We start from the raw sequence: 15,477 nt of genomic DNA, 5'->3' as shown, positions 1-15,477 counted from the left end.
AAACCTCTCGCGAGAACTGAAAGTTGTCTCGTTCACGCGCACAAGGAGGGGGCGGGGAAGGGGCGTCCTCAGGGCCCGGAGGAGTTTTCTGGATTGGGAGGAGGGGCGTGAGCGCGCGGCAAATCGGGCGGGAAGGAGCGAAACGAGTTAGGGCGCCCGCCGTGGCGGTTCCTGGTCTCACAGTCGCGCCGCCAGGGAACCGCTGTTGCGCGAGGGGAAGGCGGGACGCCCAGGTCGGTGCTAGGCCCAGACGAATGCCCCGTTTCCACAGTCCACATTCGCTTCTCTCCCTCCCCGGTGCCCATCTCCCGCTCGGGCTGCGGGGCGAGCTGCGCGCCGGTAAGTGCGGCCCGCCCGCCGGCCCAGCCCACGCCGAGGTAACCCGCTGTCTGTAACTAGCCGCAGCGCCCGTCAGGTGTGGCGGGGCCTGTCGCGCTGGCGGCGCGGGCGGGATTACGGGGAATGCGGGCCCGCCAGCCGGGTTGTGGCGGGCAAGCCTTGGAGTCCTGGAGAACTTGTCCCCTTTGCTTCCGACCCTGGGCCTGCACGCCAGGGGAGAGCCTGGGGTCTTTACAGGGCACTCGGTTCTAACGTCTTTTATCCTTTTTTTTCTTTCTTTTTCTTCTTTTTTTGGTTAATGGGGTCTGTGATACAAGTATTTTGTGGTACCTTCGCTGCAGTTGTGTGTGAAAAATTTCTGGAAAGTATTGCGTTCATATCCTGCAGTGAATGCAAATCGCAAAATGTCTTGTAGACATCCGCTTTCGGTTCATTCAGCTCTATAAAGCACCCACCGTGTGATAGGGTTTCTGTCAGTGATTAAAACAGACCAAAACTCTCGCCCTCAGATACGCTACCGTTCTAGTGTATTGTGTTCGGTTATTTCTAAGGCCCCTTTTGTTAAGGCACTTAAGGTCACTGAATCCCTGGGGTAATTGCCCGGCCTGGTAGTGCCCAGTATCCACATCGTCACTCTTAACCCTCTACCCTTCTCTCACAACCCCAAACTTGTGTTGAAGCAAAAAAATGTTATAATTTACACATGAAGCTAAATCCACCGTTAGAATACTTTTTTTTTTTTTGTAAGGAGGAATTTCTGCTGATTCATTCCATAGTAACTTGATTTCCCTCTTGAATAGTTTGCAAATTAGATATAACTAGCGTCTTTTAAAAATGGCTATGATTGTGGCTGTCCGTTATCATTTACTCGCTGAATTAGGAAGACTTTTTTAGGGGTAACTGAGGACCTCATGCAGTACCAACATTTATTTACTGGCTGGGAAGAAAGTTAATATATACTGTAAGAGCATAGTGTCTGTGATTGTGGAGTTTATAAAAAGGCTCTTTGAGTGGAAGTCCAATTTTTTAAATGGCCCCCACCATGAAAAATACCATAGTCTTGTTGGGAGGTAAAACTTGCTTTTGGTTTTTGATACATAGTTCAGATTTTTATTTCATGTTCAACAAAGAATTGATTTAGTGTACGAAGAGGCTGGGGATACTTAATCATTTATGGTATTATAGAGATTTAACCTGCCAGTCAGGATTTGCAACATTTAATTGAACATGTCATTTAAAACCTGTCATTTCACTAACACAAATAGGCACATGTAGGGGTACTGTACTAATGATGCTTTCTTTCGAGCTAGTATTTCTGTTGCAGTCATCATTTTCTGCCTTGATAAACAGTGATGAGTGACGAGCAGGAATGCAATTAGCAGCTCTAAGAACTTCCCAATTTCACTGTCATCTGACTGGACCCTAACTGGTAAAAGTGGTAATTCTCCTTTTCTGGATGCCGTTGTCAGATGTTTTTTCTCTCTCTCTCTCTCTTTTTTTTTTTTTTTTTTTTTTTTGCCTTTTCCTACTTGCTTCTTTCTTTACCTCTTTCAGTCTGCTTTTTAGGTTTCTCTTTAAATAACAGGAAAGTCTGTCTTTTCACCATCTTTTCCTCCTCTATTTTCAACCAAACTGTATCACACCTGCACTCATTTAAGGACTTGCCGACTTGAGGAAAGTCCGTCTTTTCACCATCCTTTCATCTGTTGTTTTCAGCCAAACTGTTATATCTGTGCTCATTCAAGGACTTGCCAGTTTGATTAATAGATTCAGTGGCTGCTGTCTTCTGTAATTAATTTTATTATTATTTGGACTTTCAGTGAATTTAGAGTTAGTATTAGTTAGATATAGGATTTACTTTAGCTAAACTAATATAATTGAGATTGTACACTCGCCAGGTGGATGATTATTTAAAATTTTATAACTGCCATTTTCTGGGTTCCCCATTATGTTCCCCACTTATGCTGGCAGTTTAATGCTAATTACAGTCCTGTGAGTAAATTGTGGTTATCTTTGTTTTACAGATTAGAAAATTAAGACTAAGAGAAGTTAAGGAACATGTCTAAGGTCACATAGCAGAGATGGGATTCAGACTCGTAAACCTATTCTCTCTTTTCCTTACATTAGGTTATGGAGGATCCACAAACAGCTCCACTCATTACTTCTTTCTGATTTCAGTCATTAAATATAAATTTTTCTCCCTAATTTTCAGACAGTGCCTTCTCAAAATTCTGGGGTTACCTTGAATGAAGTCATCCCCAAGAAGTTGCAACACAGGCTTACCTGTGTTTTTAAGATGGAGACAGTGGAAACATGTTGTGGTTATAATTTAAATATTTGTTAGTGCTTTTAAGTCTTAGCTGTTCATTGAATGCCACATATGATGTCCAAATGGATGGTACTTTTGCCTCTTTTTCTATCTATTAAAAAATTAGAGTATGTGAGGCTGACTGAAAATTAACCTGTAAAGCAAATTTGCCTGTCTTTGTGGTGATAGAATTTTCCTACTCTATTTTCTTCCACTCTGTTCCTGCAGTCGAGATCTAGAATGTAGATTATTGTGGTCAGCCAAGTTTAACCTGCACAAAATGTCAATCAATTTTTTAAAAAACATTTTTTCATGATTATAAAATTAATGGAGATTAAGATGTATGTTGTTTTATACCTGGCTTTTTTTCTTAACAAAATAAAATGCGAACATATTTTCATGTTATAATCCTTAAAAATGTTTTTATAAAAAGCTCTAACTACTATTTCATGGATCCAATGTAATGTACTTAATTTTTTTCTCTGTTGTTGAACATTTAGATTGTTTCTGTTTCTTCCATACTGTAAAAACACAGTGATGAACACTCTGGCACATAAATCTGTCCTCATTTCTGATTATTTTATTAAGATTAAAATTTAAAAATAAAAGAATGGATTATATTGTAAACATTTTTAATGTACAATTTAAACAACGTATTTTTTTTGTCTTGTTCAGTGATGTACTTGAGGATCAGGGGCTTCTTTGTGTATGAGCAGATGGGACGTTGTACTGCTGTAGCTAACACTTCCCTTCTGAGTTGCTTCTACCTGCAGTGAGTGACTGGTTACTCAATCTCTCAAGAAAGAATTACTAAATTAAAGGAAAAAATTACTAAATTTTTAAGGGGTTCAGTTATTGAAACCCAGTCTAAACTTTATAACCCCACATAATAATACTTTTTCCATTTAATTAAAAAATTTAGTAAGCTTTTCTTTTTAATCTGTAGAAAAAAATCCTATTATACATAGAATCATTTTTTTATTAAAATTGTTATAACATCCAGTTATGGGGACTAAACCATGTTTCAGATCAGTTTGCCCTCCATTTTACTTTGCTGTTAAATGAAGAATTCTGTGTAGCAAATGTGCATTTAGTCATGATAACATTATTATAAAATCATAGTACATCAGGTTTCTCCAAAAGTGGAGATTCCAATCCTAGAGGGTAGTATTTGGAGAGAATTATTAACACTGACACATATTAATGGAACAATTTCACTGTAGTTTATTGAGCACTGTTTCTCAGAATTTGTCCCAACTATCATCTGCAATGAGTTTTGTTTCTTTCTTTGTTCAACAACACAAACAAGGAAGTAGGTGTTAAATAAGTACATTTTAATTAATAAAATAAACACATAAGCCTTAAAATATCAGTTTGTAATATTTAAAAAATGTAAAAATTATTTTGTGACGTTATTTTAATGGAGTTACAGTGAAAGGAAAAGTTGTACTTAACACTTGTTTTGAAGTTGTTACAAAGGTAGATGCATAGGTGACTAAATAAAATAATTTGGAATGCACTAGGTGAGCTTGTTATTTAAATGAGAGCTGAGAAATGTCTGTTCATTATAATAGCCATGTAGTGCTCTTATAGAATGACCATTTATGCATGGGTTTTATATGTAAGTGGGTTTTGTATGTAAATAAGGGACTGACTTTACTTTCTCTTTTCACTTAAGTCAACAGGATCTAGAAAAAGGTATGGGAATAGAGATTAGTAGAATTTATGTTCTAGTTCTGGGTCAGCTGCTGGGTATGATGTTTTGGTCTTAATCTTGGTGCCTTTTTCATTCTCTCTCAAGTAGGTAACAATACCTGACTTTTCTATCATAAATTGCTGGTTTGAGGTTTAGATAATATTGCAGATGTACAAGTATGTATTTTGAGAAGTTTAAAATCCTTCAAATATGAGGTTTTCATTTTCAGCAAAACTTCAATTCTCTGTTTATACAGATGTACTTGCTGGGATGTAGGATTAACACCACTGAAATTCATCTTTTTTTCCATTTCATTTTCTATACAGCCTTGACCTTTTCAGTTCCGAATCAGTCAGTCTTCTCTTTTTTTTTTGGTTCGTTCTTCCTCCTAGATATATTAACAGTATTAGCTCCGACTGTTTAACAGTTTTGGGTAGAAAATAGCATTTGTGTTAAATGGCTGCATATAATAACTTAGGGGTGTATACTGTACCCTGAGTAATTTATAGTACAAAACATTCTGCAAACAACTTAATTGTGATTTTGGCGTTTATACTTGATAATTCATTTAGGTAATTATAACTCTACTGAAAGTACACTTTTCAGTTTACTTAATGACTGTCATCCCGTTACTACAACACCTCTGCCAGTTATTACTAGGTCCATTTGTCAGCCCTGTGGTGTTTAAATTTTAGTGGAGCGAGTAAGGTAACTTATTATTGAATGAGCACACCTAAGAGCCTTAGATCTCGCTTAATTTTTAAGGTTAAAAGAACAACAGATGAGATAAAATAGCACTTTGGAGTCTTAGGTTATACAAGTACAGATCTCTCAGTCTTGAGAATAAGATGTCACAAAGCTTTGGCCTCATATCATGCTGGAGATTTTAACATGCCTTATGTTGATTAATTTCGTATTTTGATGTTATTTTGTTTTAGGTGTATCTTTTAAGAGTACAGCAGAATTTGGTTTCTTCACTTTGAAAATGTTTTAACAAGTGAATTAATCTATTCATTATTAGGATTGCTGATATATTTAGACTTATTTCTACCATCTTATTTATTGTTTCTATTTGTAGTGCATGCTACTTCCTTTTGTGCCTTCTTTTGGATCATTTTCTTTATTCTATGTTTTCCTCAGCAAATCTGAAAATTATCTATATATATTTACTTGTGTTTTCAATTTTTTTATTGAGGATATAATTTACATTCAGTAAAATTCATGTTTTTTTTGGTGCGTAGTTCTATGAGTTTTGACAAACATTAGTCATATAACCATCACTGCCACCGCCACCACCACCACCACAGTTGTGACATAGAATGGTTTCATCACCCTCAAAATTTCCTTGTGCCCTTTGTCAGCCCCTCTTCACACCCCCAGCCTTTGGCGACCACTGAACTGTTTTTTGTTTCTATAGTGTTGTCTTTTCCACTGTATCATGTAAATAGAATTATATAGTCTTTGACTTCGTTACTTAGCATGCCACATTTGACATGTCTTAGTCTGTTCAGGCTACCTTAACAAAATAGTATGGCTCATAAACAATAGACATTTATTTCCCTGTGCTGGGAAGTCCAAGGTCAAGGTGATGGTAGACTTAGTAGGTGTCTGTGAGGACATGCTTCCCAGTTCCTGGACAGTCTTTTTACTGTGACTCACCATGGTAGAGAGGTAAGTAGCTGTGTGGAGGGGTCTCCTTTATAAGAACCCTAATCACTGTTATGAGGGCTCCACTCTCATAATCTAAGCACTTTCCAAAGGCCACACCCCCAATACCATTAAATTGGGCATTGGGATTTCAGTATATGAATTTTAAGGGACACAGTCTGTAGCAGCATTCACCCATGTTATTGCATCTATTAGTAATTTATTCCTTTTTATTGCTGAATAGTATTCCATTGTAAGATGTACTACAATTTGTTTATCCATTCACAGGGTGAAGGACATATGGGTTGTTTCCAGTTTTTGGTGATTATGAATGAAGCTGCTATAAGTGTCCACATACAGATTTTTGTGGGGTATTTTGGCGGGGAGTAATTAGGTTTATTTATTTATTTTTTAATGGAGATACTAGGGATTGAACCCAGGACCTCGTGCATGCTAAACATGTACTCTAACCACTGAACTATACCCTTCCCCTCCACATACAGATTTTTAATAAGTGAAGTTTTCATTTCTCCTGAGTGAATACCTAGTATTGTGATGCTGGGTTGTATGGTGAGTGTTTGCTTAATTTTCTAAGAAAATGCTAAACTCTATTTTAAAGTGGCTGTACCATTTTGCAGTCCCACCGATGATGTATGAGAATTTCATTACTTGGTAATGTCAGTTATTTTTTATTTTAGCTGTGCTAATAGATGTGTAGTATCACATTGTGATTTTAGTTTTCATTTCCCTAATGTCTTATTTTTCATCTGCTCATCTTTTGGGGAAATGTCTATTCATATCTTTTGCTTATTTTTGAATTAGTTTGTTTTATTGAATTTTAGAATTCTTTATGTAGTCTGGATGTAAGTATTTTGTTAGTTACATGTTTCTTCCAGACTATGGCTTGTCTTTATACTCTTAACAGTGTCTTTTACAGAGCAGAATTTTAAAATTTGGTGAAGCCCAATTTATTGATTTCTTTCTTTTACAGATTATGCTTTTGGTGTTGTGTCTCAGAAAATTTTTAAGAAACTAAGATGACAAAGGTTTTTCTCCTAACTTTTATTTCATTTTTTAAAAAAATTGAGGTATAATTGACATACAACATTTTAGTTTCAGATGTACAACATAATAATTTGTTATTTATATACATTATCATGTGATCACCATGATAAGTCTAGTTAACATCCATCACCACAATTAGTTACAAAAAATTTTTTCTTGTGATGAGAACTTTAAGATCTAAGATCTCTTAGCAATTTTTGTATATTCAGTACAGTATATTAATTATAGTGACCATTCTGTACATTACATTCCCATGATTTATTTTATTCCTGGAAGTTTGTACCTTTTGACTCCCTTCACCCTTTGTGCCTATCCTCTGGCAACTACCAATCTGTTCTCTGTTATCTATGAGCTTGATTTTTTTTCCCTCCTAACTTTTCTTACAGATGTTTTACAGTTTTAGTTTTCACATTTAGGTCTATGATCCATTTAGAGTTAATTTTTATATATGTTATAAGGTATTGGTTGAGATTCATATTTTTGCATATGTATGTCCAGTTGTTTTAGCACGATTTGTTCAAAAGACTATCCTATTTCCATTGAATTGCCTTTGCAACTTTATGGGACATCAATTGACCATATATGAATGAGTCTATTTCTAGACTGTCTTCTCTTCCTATTGACCTATATGTTACTCCTTTTGCCAATACCTCACTGTCTTGATTACTGTGATTTTATACTAAGTCATGAACTCAACATGAGCCTCCCTCCAACTTTTTCTTTTTCAAAATTACCTTGGCTATTCTATTTCCTTTACCTTTCCATATAAATTTTGGAATTAACTTGCCATTCTTTATTTTAAAAAAAGATTGTTGGGATTTTGAGTGGAATTGCATTAAAGCTATGTATTAGTTTGGGGAGAATTGAACCTTGATCATAGAGTCTTCAACACAATATCTCTCTTCATTTGTTTAAGTTGTCTTTGATTTTTTTCATCAGTGGTTTGTAGTTTTCAGTATATGCATCCTGCACATATTTTGTTAGATTTAAGTTTTTGGAGCGATTGTAAATTGTAATGTTTTGTTCACTACTAGTACAATCAAGTCTCATTTTTTCATGGTAGTTATGTTCTATATAAAGTCGCTGTGAACACTGAGTTAGGGAACACTGAACCATTGTTTCTAAAGGATAGGCAGGGTTAGGTTCCTGTGAGCCTTTGGTCATGAAATTTTCATCAACCAATCAATACATGATCTTGTTTTATGTGTGTTTCTGTTTAAAGACAGTTTATTCAATATATGTTGTTGATTCATTAACTGAATTTATGACCAGGAATAAATTCTGTTTGTTTTGTAGGCTGATGTGGCTCATGGTGGTAATTTTCCTCAAGTGTGTTACAGTTATGGTTGGAAAGTTCATGTTGAATAAGAGTTTTCCCTGTGTGTGTTTTCCGCTTGTATGTGTTTCTGGAGTTTCTTCAGCTTGACCTTCTGGCTGTTGTAGCTCTAGATCTTTAGAGATTTGGGTTTTTACTTTATGTGAATAGCCTAGTTTTGGACCATACTATATGTACTATACATGTTATGTAGGCCCCTTTTCCATTCTTAGGTTATTTCTGTTCCCTCCACAGGCCATAGGTAGGTGTTGAGTGGAACACTGTTTTGGCCCAGTTCTAGCAAGGAGTCTGTTCTGGTCTTCTGCCCTATAGTTGGCATGTTGGATTCTTAGAGCCTTGGAGCTTTAGCCTACAAGTCCCTTTTCCTGGTGATTTTAGTGCCCACTTACTACTCTATGTTTCTCCTCTGTTCCTGGCCCACATGATTTTTACCCTTTGTTATTGAGTATATAGCTATGTGTTAAATGTTCTATTGTATATCCTTGTAGAGGTCCTTTATGTATATATGAGTAAATAAGAGGATGCTTATTTTCCTTTCTTTTGTATTCAAAAGTTATCACACTGTATTTTGCTCTTCTTACTTAGCAACAAGTTAGGAAATACTTCCATTTGATAAATCAGAGGGGTGGTGTAGATATTGTTGGCTTCTTTGTTAAAGGGACTTTCTGATTTGACTCTACATGGTTTATTTTTTATCACATTGGACAGGGACTGCTCCTACGTTTGGATTTTTACATTGTTTTTCAGATGTGATTTAAAATATATATATCTGTACTCAATGATTTTTGTCAGTGTAAAGTTTTATCAGTTCTGTAGTTATGACCTTCTTAATTCCTCCTTTAAAATGTTATTCATGTATTTCTCACAACAACTGTAACTCTTCCTTTGAATTTTAACTATTTGTTAAATTAATGTGACCACTGTGTAGGGTCACAGAGTTTGTAAGTGAAAGATAATTTGGCACCAGACTTGTACTCTGAACCACTAGATTATATACTGGTTCTCCTTTATTTTATGTTTTTTTTTTAATACAATAAAGGGGCTTTACTTTTTTTTTTTAAAGGGCTTTACTTTTAAATGATTATCAGTACACCAAATAATAACATGTAACAAATTCTTGAATTCTGTCTGGTAATTTTGTTGGAGACACTAAAAGCAGCCCAAGCAACTATACTAGTATTCATCGTTCTAACTTTTAGCTGGAAAGGACTATTTTAAGGCCGGCTGCTGCTTAATACAGGTTACAAATAACTATTTACTACTTTCTCATAGATTAAGACCCTGACCTTGAGAAAGCTTTAGGGAAAAAAATTAATCCATTTTTCTTCTTTAAAAATTTAGTATTCTCCAAAAAGGGAGGGGACCTACTATGTAATGTACAGAGATAATTTAATGTCTTTTCACAAGACTATAACTTGAACTTTGTTAAAATTTCATTTTCCATGAAGGCATCTAAAATGCCAGTCTATGGAAAGGGCTTCTTCCCCTACCCACTTACGCGATAGTTTTCATGGATTTCTGGCCAGATGTCGCAGACAGAGGCCAAGAGTTTACCTGGGACTTTGTCCCTGTTCTGCCGGAAGTAGATCTGGTGGATGGTCATCTCCTGGGTCCCCTTTTGCACCTCAGTGCTGCCATTGCCGTGGGGCCCAGAGCCCTAGCTTCTTTGACTTTGAACCTTTTCTCCCTCTGCAACTGGTACTGTTCAGTTTCAGTTTCAGCTGCTTTGGCCTGCTTCAGCCTCGGATTGCTTGTGGGCCTCGACACCTTTTGGGCAGCCCACTTCTGGTCTGTAGCTGCTGCTGGGGCCTGGGCGAGCAGCCTAAATGGCTGGATTGTTGCCTCAGGTCAACTGATCTGTGCCTGCACCGGTGCTCTGCCTGCCATCCTCTCTTATCCTTTAATTTCCACAGTAGCCCTAAGAAGTAGGTATATAGACAAGGAAACAAGTTTCAGTATAGAGTGTCTAAGTTTCTCATGGTCACTTGTTTTTGTTTATTTCATTCCAAACCACATTTTTATTCTGTATTACCTCTACTCTACCCTGATTGATAATGCGAACCCTCAAAACCATACCATCACACTCTTGCACTTAAAATAGGTCCGTGATTCTTTCTGCAGCTTTTTCTTATAACCCTGACTGCTTCTTGTCTTAGCTCTCAGGGCCATTTCTGAGCCGTAGAGGTTACAAGTACTCCACTGAACAACCAGTTCCAAATCCTGTCATCAAATCCTATGCTCCTGTTCCAAATGGTAAGTTTTCTTGTGGACATATTAAAACTTTTATAAATTCAAACTTAGATGTAGAAGGAAAAATATACTTTTGTGAACACAGGGTTAGTCTTCAGTGTTTTGCTACTGTTTTATCATACTAAGAAAATCAGGAGGATCAGTGTATTTACCTGACAGGACTGTTGAGAATTACTTAGCCAAACAAATAATATACTTTATATCAGCTCAGAATCTATTCTTACTTATTTAATTTTGTGGAACACAATGGTATAAGTTTTAATATAAGAGTATGAATTATAGATATGAAAAGAACATTTGTAGATACTGTTATTTAACTAAGTTTTAAATAATTAGAATCTGTTTATTATATTAATATAATAACTACTAATTCTGCCTATATTTCATGTCTGACATTATGCTTTACAAATATTAATCATATAATCCTCACAACAACCCTGTTAGGTAGGTGGTGGGTGGTGGTACTGACATTTTATAGATGAAAAAACTAGGTTAGAGACGTTAAAGAATTTATGTTAGGTCACAAAGCTTGTGATCTGACAGAGCTAGCCTTCATACCTAGGTATATCTGTCTGAAACCTTTTGCTTTTTCTCATTATACCATCTGATTACTTGTGGTATTTGAATTTAGGCCATGTAGAAAGTCAAAAGAATTATAAAGATGCTGAAGAGAGAAATATCTAAAGGGTGTGGTTATGCCTGTTTGTACATTGTAGAGAATTATGAAAACTATGTTTAGATGTACTGAATTATCATAATTTCTTTTTTGTTTATTTTCAGGTAATAGATGCCTAGTGTTTCTTTTACTTTAAAGACATGAGTGTTAATAGTATTGCATTAAGAGTTGAAACCTGGCTTTTAGCTACATGGCATGTTAAAGTACCTTTAATGTGGCTGAAAGCTTGTATTAACTGGATCCAAGAAGAAAATGATAACATTAATTTGAGTCAGGCACAAGTGAATAAACAAGTGTTTGAGCAATGGCTCCTTACTGATTTGAGAGATTTGGAGCATCCTCTTTTACCTGATGGCATTTTAGAAGTTCCAAAAGGAGAACTGAATGGATTTTTCGCTCTGCAGATTAATTCATTGGTTGATGTAAGTCAGCCTGCATATGCCCAGATACAAAAGTTGAGAGGAAAGAATACAACCAATGACCTAATTACAGCAGAAACACAAGTAACTCCAAAACCTTGGGAAGCAAAGCCTTCACGAATGTTGATGCTACAGCTAACTGATGGCATTGTACAAATACAGGGAATGGAGTATCAGTCTATTCCAACTCTTCATAGTGATCTTCCTCCAGGTACAAAAATTTTGATTTATGGAAATATTTCTTTTCGTCTTGGTGTTCTCTTATTGAAACCAGAAAATGTGAAGTTGTTGGGAGGAGAAGTAGATGCTCTTTTAGAGGAATATGCTCAAGAAAAAGTACTCGCAAGATTAATTGGGGAAACTGATCCTATGGTTTCAGTCATACCAAATAATTCTAACCAAAGCATCCCCAGAGTTACAGATGTTCTAGATCCTGCATTAGGACCTTCTGATGAAGAACTCTTGGCAAGTCTTGACGAAAATGATGAGCTTGCAGCAAATAATAACACCTCCTTGGAAAGAAGTTGTTTCATCACAGGTAGTTCCTCAAATACTATTCCCACCAGAAGGTCAGATTGTGAACCAGGACTTATTTCTCCAAGATCGAAGGAGAAACCACAAAATCAATCTGCGCTTTTCACTGATGGGGAATTAGATGACTTTTCACTGGAGGAAGCCTTGCTTTTAGAAGAAGCTGTCCAGAAAGAACAAATGGAGACTAACAAATTGCAGCCATTGACTTTGAACAAAACTGCTGATAAAAGTATAGAGAGATTTTCACATGGACCTAATACACCGAATAATTTTTCTTTGACTTGCAAAAATAGAAACAATAATTGGAATGAAAAAAATATATCTGAGCAAATGACCGATGGAGACCCATCTTTTAGTTGTCCATCTGATAGAGACCAGAACAGTAGTATTTTTTCAGTTAATCATAATGTATCCCTACACCATGATTTTACAAATAAAGATAAGAACTCAGAGACATGTTATAAAAAAAACCAAGCCATCAGCAGTTCAGATGGCCATTTCTTAAATAATAAAATATTAGATGGAGAGCTGGTCAATTATGTACCGAAAAAGAGTTCACAAATTTCTAAAGATAATGAGCACCTTTTACAGACTTGTTCTTTAAGATCGTCAGAGAATAGCACTGATCTTTCTATCACCATGGATTTGTATTCGCCACCCTTTATCTATTTGTCTGTTCTAATGGCCAGCAAACCAAAGGAAGTTCTAACAGTGAAAGTCAAAGCATTTATTGTAACCTTAACTGGAAATCTCTCAAGTTCCGGTGGCATCTGGAGTATAACAGCAAAAATTTCTGATGGTACTGCATATCTAGATGTAGACTTTGTAGATGAAATACTTACTAGTCTGATAGGGTTTTCAGTACCAGAAATGAAACAGTTAAAGAAGGATCCTTGTAAATACCGAAAATTCTTGGAAGGTTTGCAGAAATGTCAGAGGGATCTGATAGATTTGTGCTGTCTAATGACTATTTCATTCAATCCCTCCTTGTCCAAGGCAATGGTACTGGCATTACAAGATGTTAATATGGAACACCTTGAGAGCCTAAAGAGGCGATTAAAGAAGTAATTTACTAAAATAGTATTAGAAAGCAATTCAGAAAAAACAAGGAAATGTTTATAATTAAATTTGTCCTTTTACTTTTCAACTCTGTAAGAGGGGAAAAAGAAGTTTTATTACTGATTTCAGTTTAATTTTAAAATGTTTAATCATGTTTGTGTGTTTAAGTTTTTTAAATAAAATTTTTTATACTAACTGTTTGATGACCCACTGTTATTCAGAAATTTGTTTTCACTTGTTATTTCTCATAAGGTGAAAGTACTGTATTGGCGTTTACTGATGAGTCATACTGTTGAAAGTCGACAGTTAATAAATAGGTAGTTCAGTACTTCTAATATGTTGAGTACCCCCAAAAGATTTGTTTATATTATTTTTCTTAGGAAAAAATGTAAATCCAGTGGATTAGAATGTCAGACTTTCAAGTGCAAATTGTTTTGCTGGTTTTTATTTTGCTGATTGTAAATATTTGTCTGGTATATTTAAAGCAAATATTAACTAGATACCATTTCAAAGATTATATTGAATGGTTAAAAACCTTATTTTTAAGACTAACCTATTACTAAAATCCAGTAAATATTTCATTTTTTTGGATTAAAATAAGGTATTTATCCATGTCGTTAGGTGTTACCTCCTTTCTGAATTAGCTCTACATGTAAACCTTCTTTTAGTTTTATTGAAAATGCTGATTTCTTTCTTTTTTTAAATATGTATTTATTGAAGTATAGTCAGTTTACAATGTTGTGTCAATTTCTGGTGTACAGCACAATGCTTCATTCATATAGGAACATACATATATTTGTTTTCATATTCTTTTTCATCATAGGTCACTACAAGATACTGAATATAGTTCCCTGTGCTATATAGTATAAACTTTTTGTTTATCTGTTTTATGTATATTAGTATCTGCAAATCTAGAACTCCCAATTTATCCCTTCCCACCCCTTCCCCCCTGGTAACCATAAGTTTGTTTTCTATGTCTGTTTCTGTTTTGTAAACAAGTTCGTTTGTCCTTTTTTTTTTTTTTTAGATTCCACATAAAAGTGATATCATATGGTATTTTTTTTTCTCTTTCTGGCTTACTTCACTTAGAATGACAATCTCCAGGTCCATCCATGTTGCTGCAAATGGCATTATTTTATTCTTTTTAATGGCTGAGTATTATTCCATTGTATAAATATACCACAACTTCTTTATCCAGTCATCTGTTGATGGACATTTAGGTTGTTTCCATGTCTTGGCTATTATATATAGTGCTGCTATGAACATTGGGGTGCAGGTATCTTTTTAAATTAGGGTTCCCTCTGGATATATGCCCAGGAGTGGGATTGCTGGGTCATATGGTAAGTCTATTTTAAGTCTTTTGAGGAACGTCCGTACTGTTTTCCGTAATGGCTACACCAAACTACATTCCCACCAACAGTGTAGGAGGATTCCCTTTTCTCCACCTGATTTCTTTTTTAAGGGAGACTGTTTCCTACCTTTCTACTTTGCTGTTAAAAAGTCACAGTTGAGAGGTAAAGTTACTTTTATTAATCTTTTGTCTTTAAAAAATTGAAATTAAAGCATCTTGAATTTTCAAACATTAAACAAATACTTAAAATGACATTTTATTTTAGTTAAAATAATGTAATAGGAAAATATCTGGAAGTAGGATAAATACACATATAACAATATGTTCTGGATGTAGTAGAACAATATTCTGAAAATCCTTTGTCGTTGATTGAAGGATGATAATCAGAGTTCAAGGCACAACCCAGATTTTGCCGCTATATCCTCTGATAATCACCACTTCTATATACATAGCTCTTTAACTACAAGAAATCTATATGGACAGTGTTACCTTTCTTCTAAATGTTCCCCTGTGCTCTATGTCAGTAGTGCTTGAAAGCTGGGATTAAACCTTATTTCCTCTTCATATTCAGTTACTAAAGATTGGGTATAGTACTTTACCTTATCAATCCATCCTTCTATATCGGTGCTTTGATTTTGGCTCTGGTCTTCTCTGGCCTGGAGTATTCTAGTAGGTTTACTAGCTTTTGCCCTTAAGCCTTTTCCCATAATTTTGCCTGAATGATCTTTCTTGAATAAATTTCTTGTTTTCTCTTTGTTACCCTTTAATATCAACCTTTGCTTTCCTTTTCAGCTTCA

The 15,477-nt window shown here is 35.5% G+C and overlaps 1 protein-coding gene across 5 annotated transcripts in view; it reads left to right on the top strand.

Annotated features, from left to right (window-relative positions):
- The first annotated feature begins 91 nt into the window (after window positions 1-91).
- LOC105078787 (recQ-mediated genome instability protein 1-like) overlaps window positions 92-15,477 on the top strand; it is a 345,845-nt gene continuing 330,459 nt past the window's right edge. Inside the window, exons 1-3 of one of the 5 annotated variants that reach the window (XM_074363100.1) lie at window positions 99-233; window positions 10,548-10,644; window positions 11,422-13,524. In XM_074363100.1, the coding sequence (XP_074219201.1) occupies window positions 11,458-13,338 (1,881 nt within the window). In that variant the 5' untranslated portion in view covers window positions 99-233; window positions 10,548-10,644; window positions 11,422-11,457 and the 3' untranslated portion in view covers window positions 13,339-13,524. Of the gene's footprint in view, window positions 340-371; window positions 10,645-11,421; window positions 13,525-15,477 lie in introns of those variants that run through there. The other 4 variants (XM_074363101.1, XM_010967432.3, XR_012506735.1 and 1 more) reach the window with 4 other exon arrangements.

Source organism: Camelus bactrianus, chromosome 4, assembly GCF_048773025.1.
Source record: "Camelus bactrianus isolate YW-2024 breed Bactrian camel chromosome 4, ASM4877302v1, whole genome shotgun sequence".
Lineage (NCBI taxonomy): Eukaryota > Metazoa > Chordata > Mammalia > Artiodactyla > Camelidae > Camelus > Camelus bactrianus.
The sequence above is the reverse complement of the archived record's forward strand: the minus strand, read 5'-3'. Positions and strand labels throughout refer to the sequence as shown.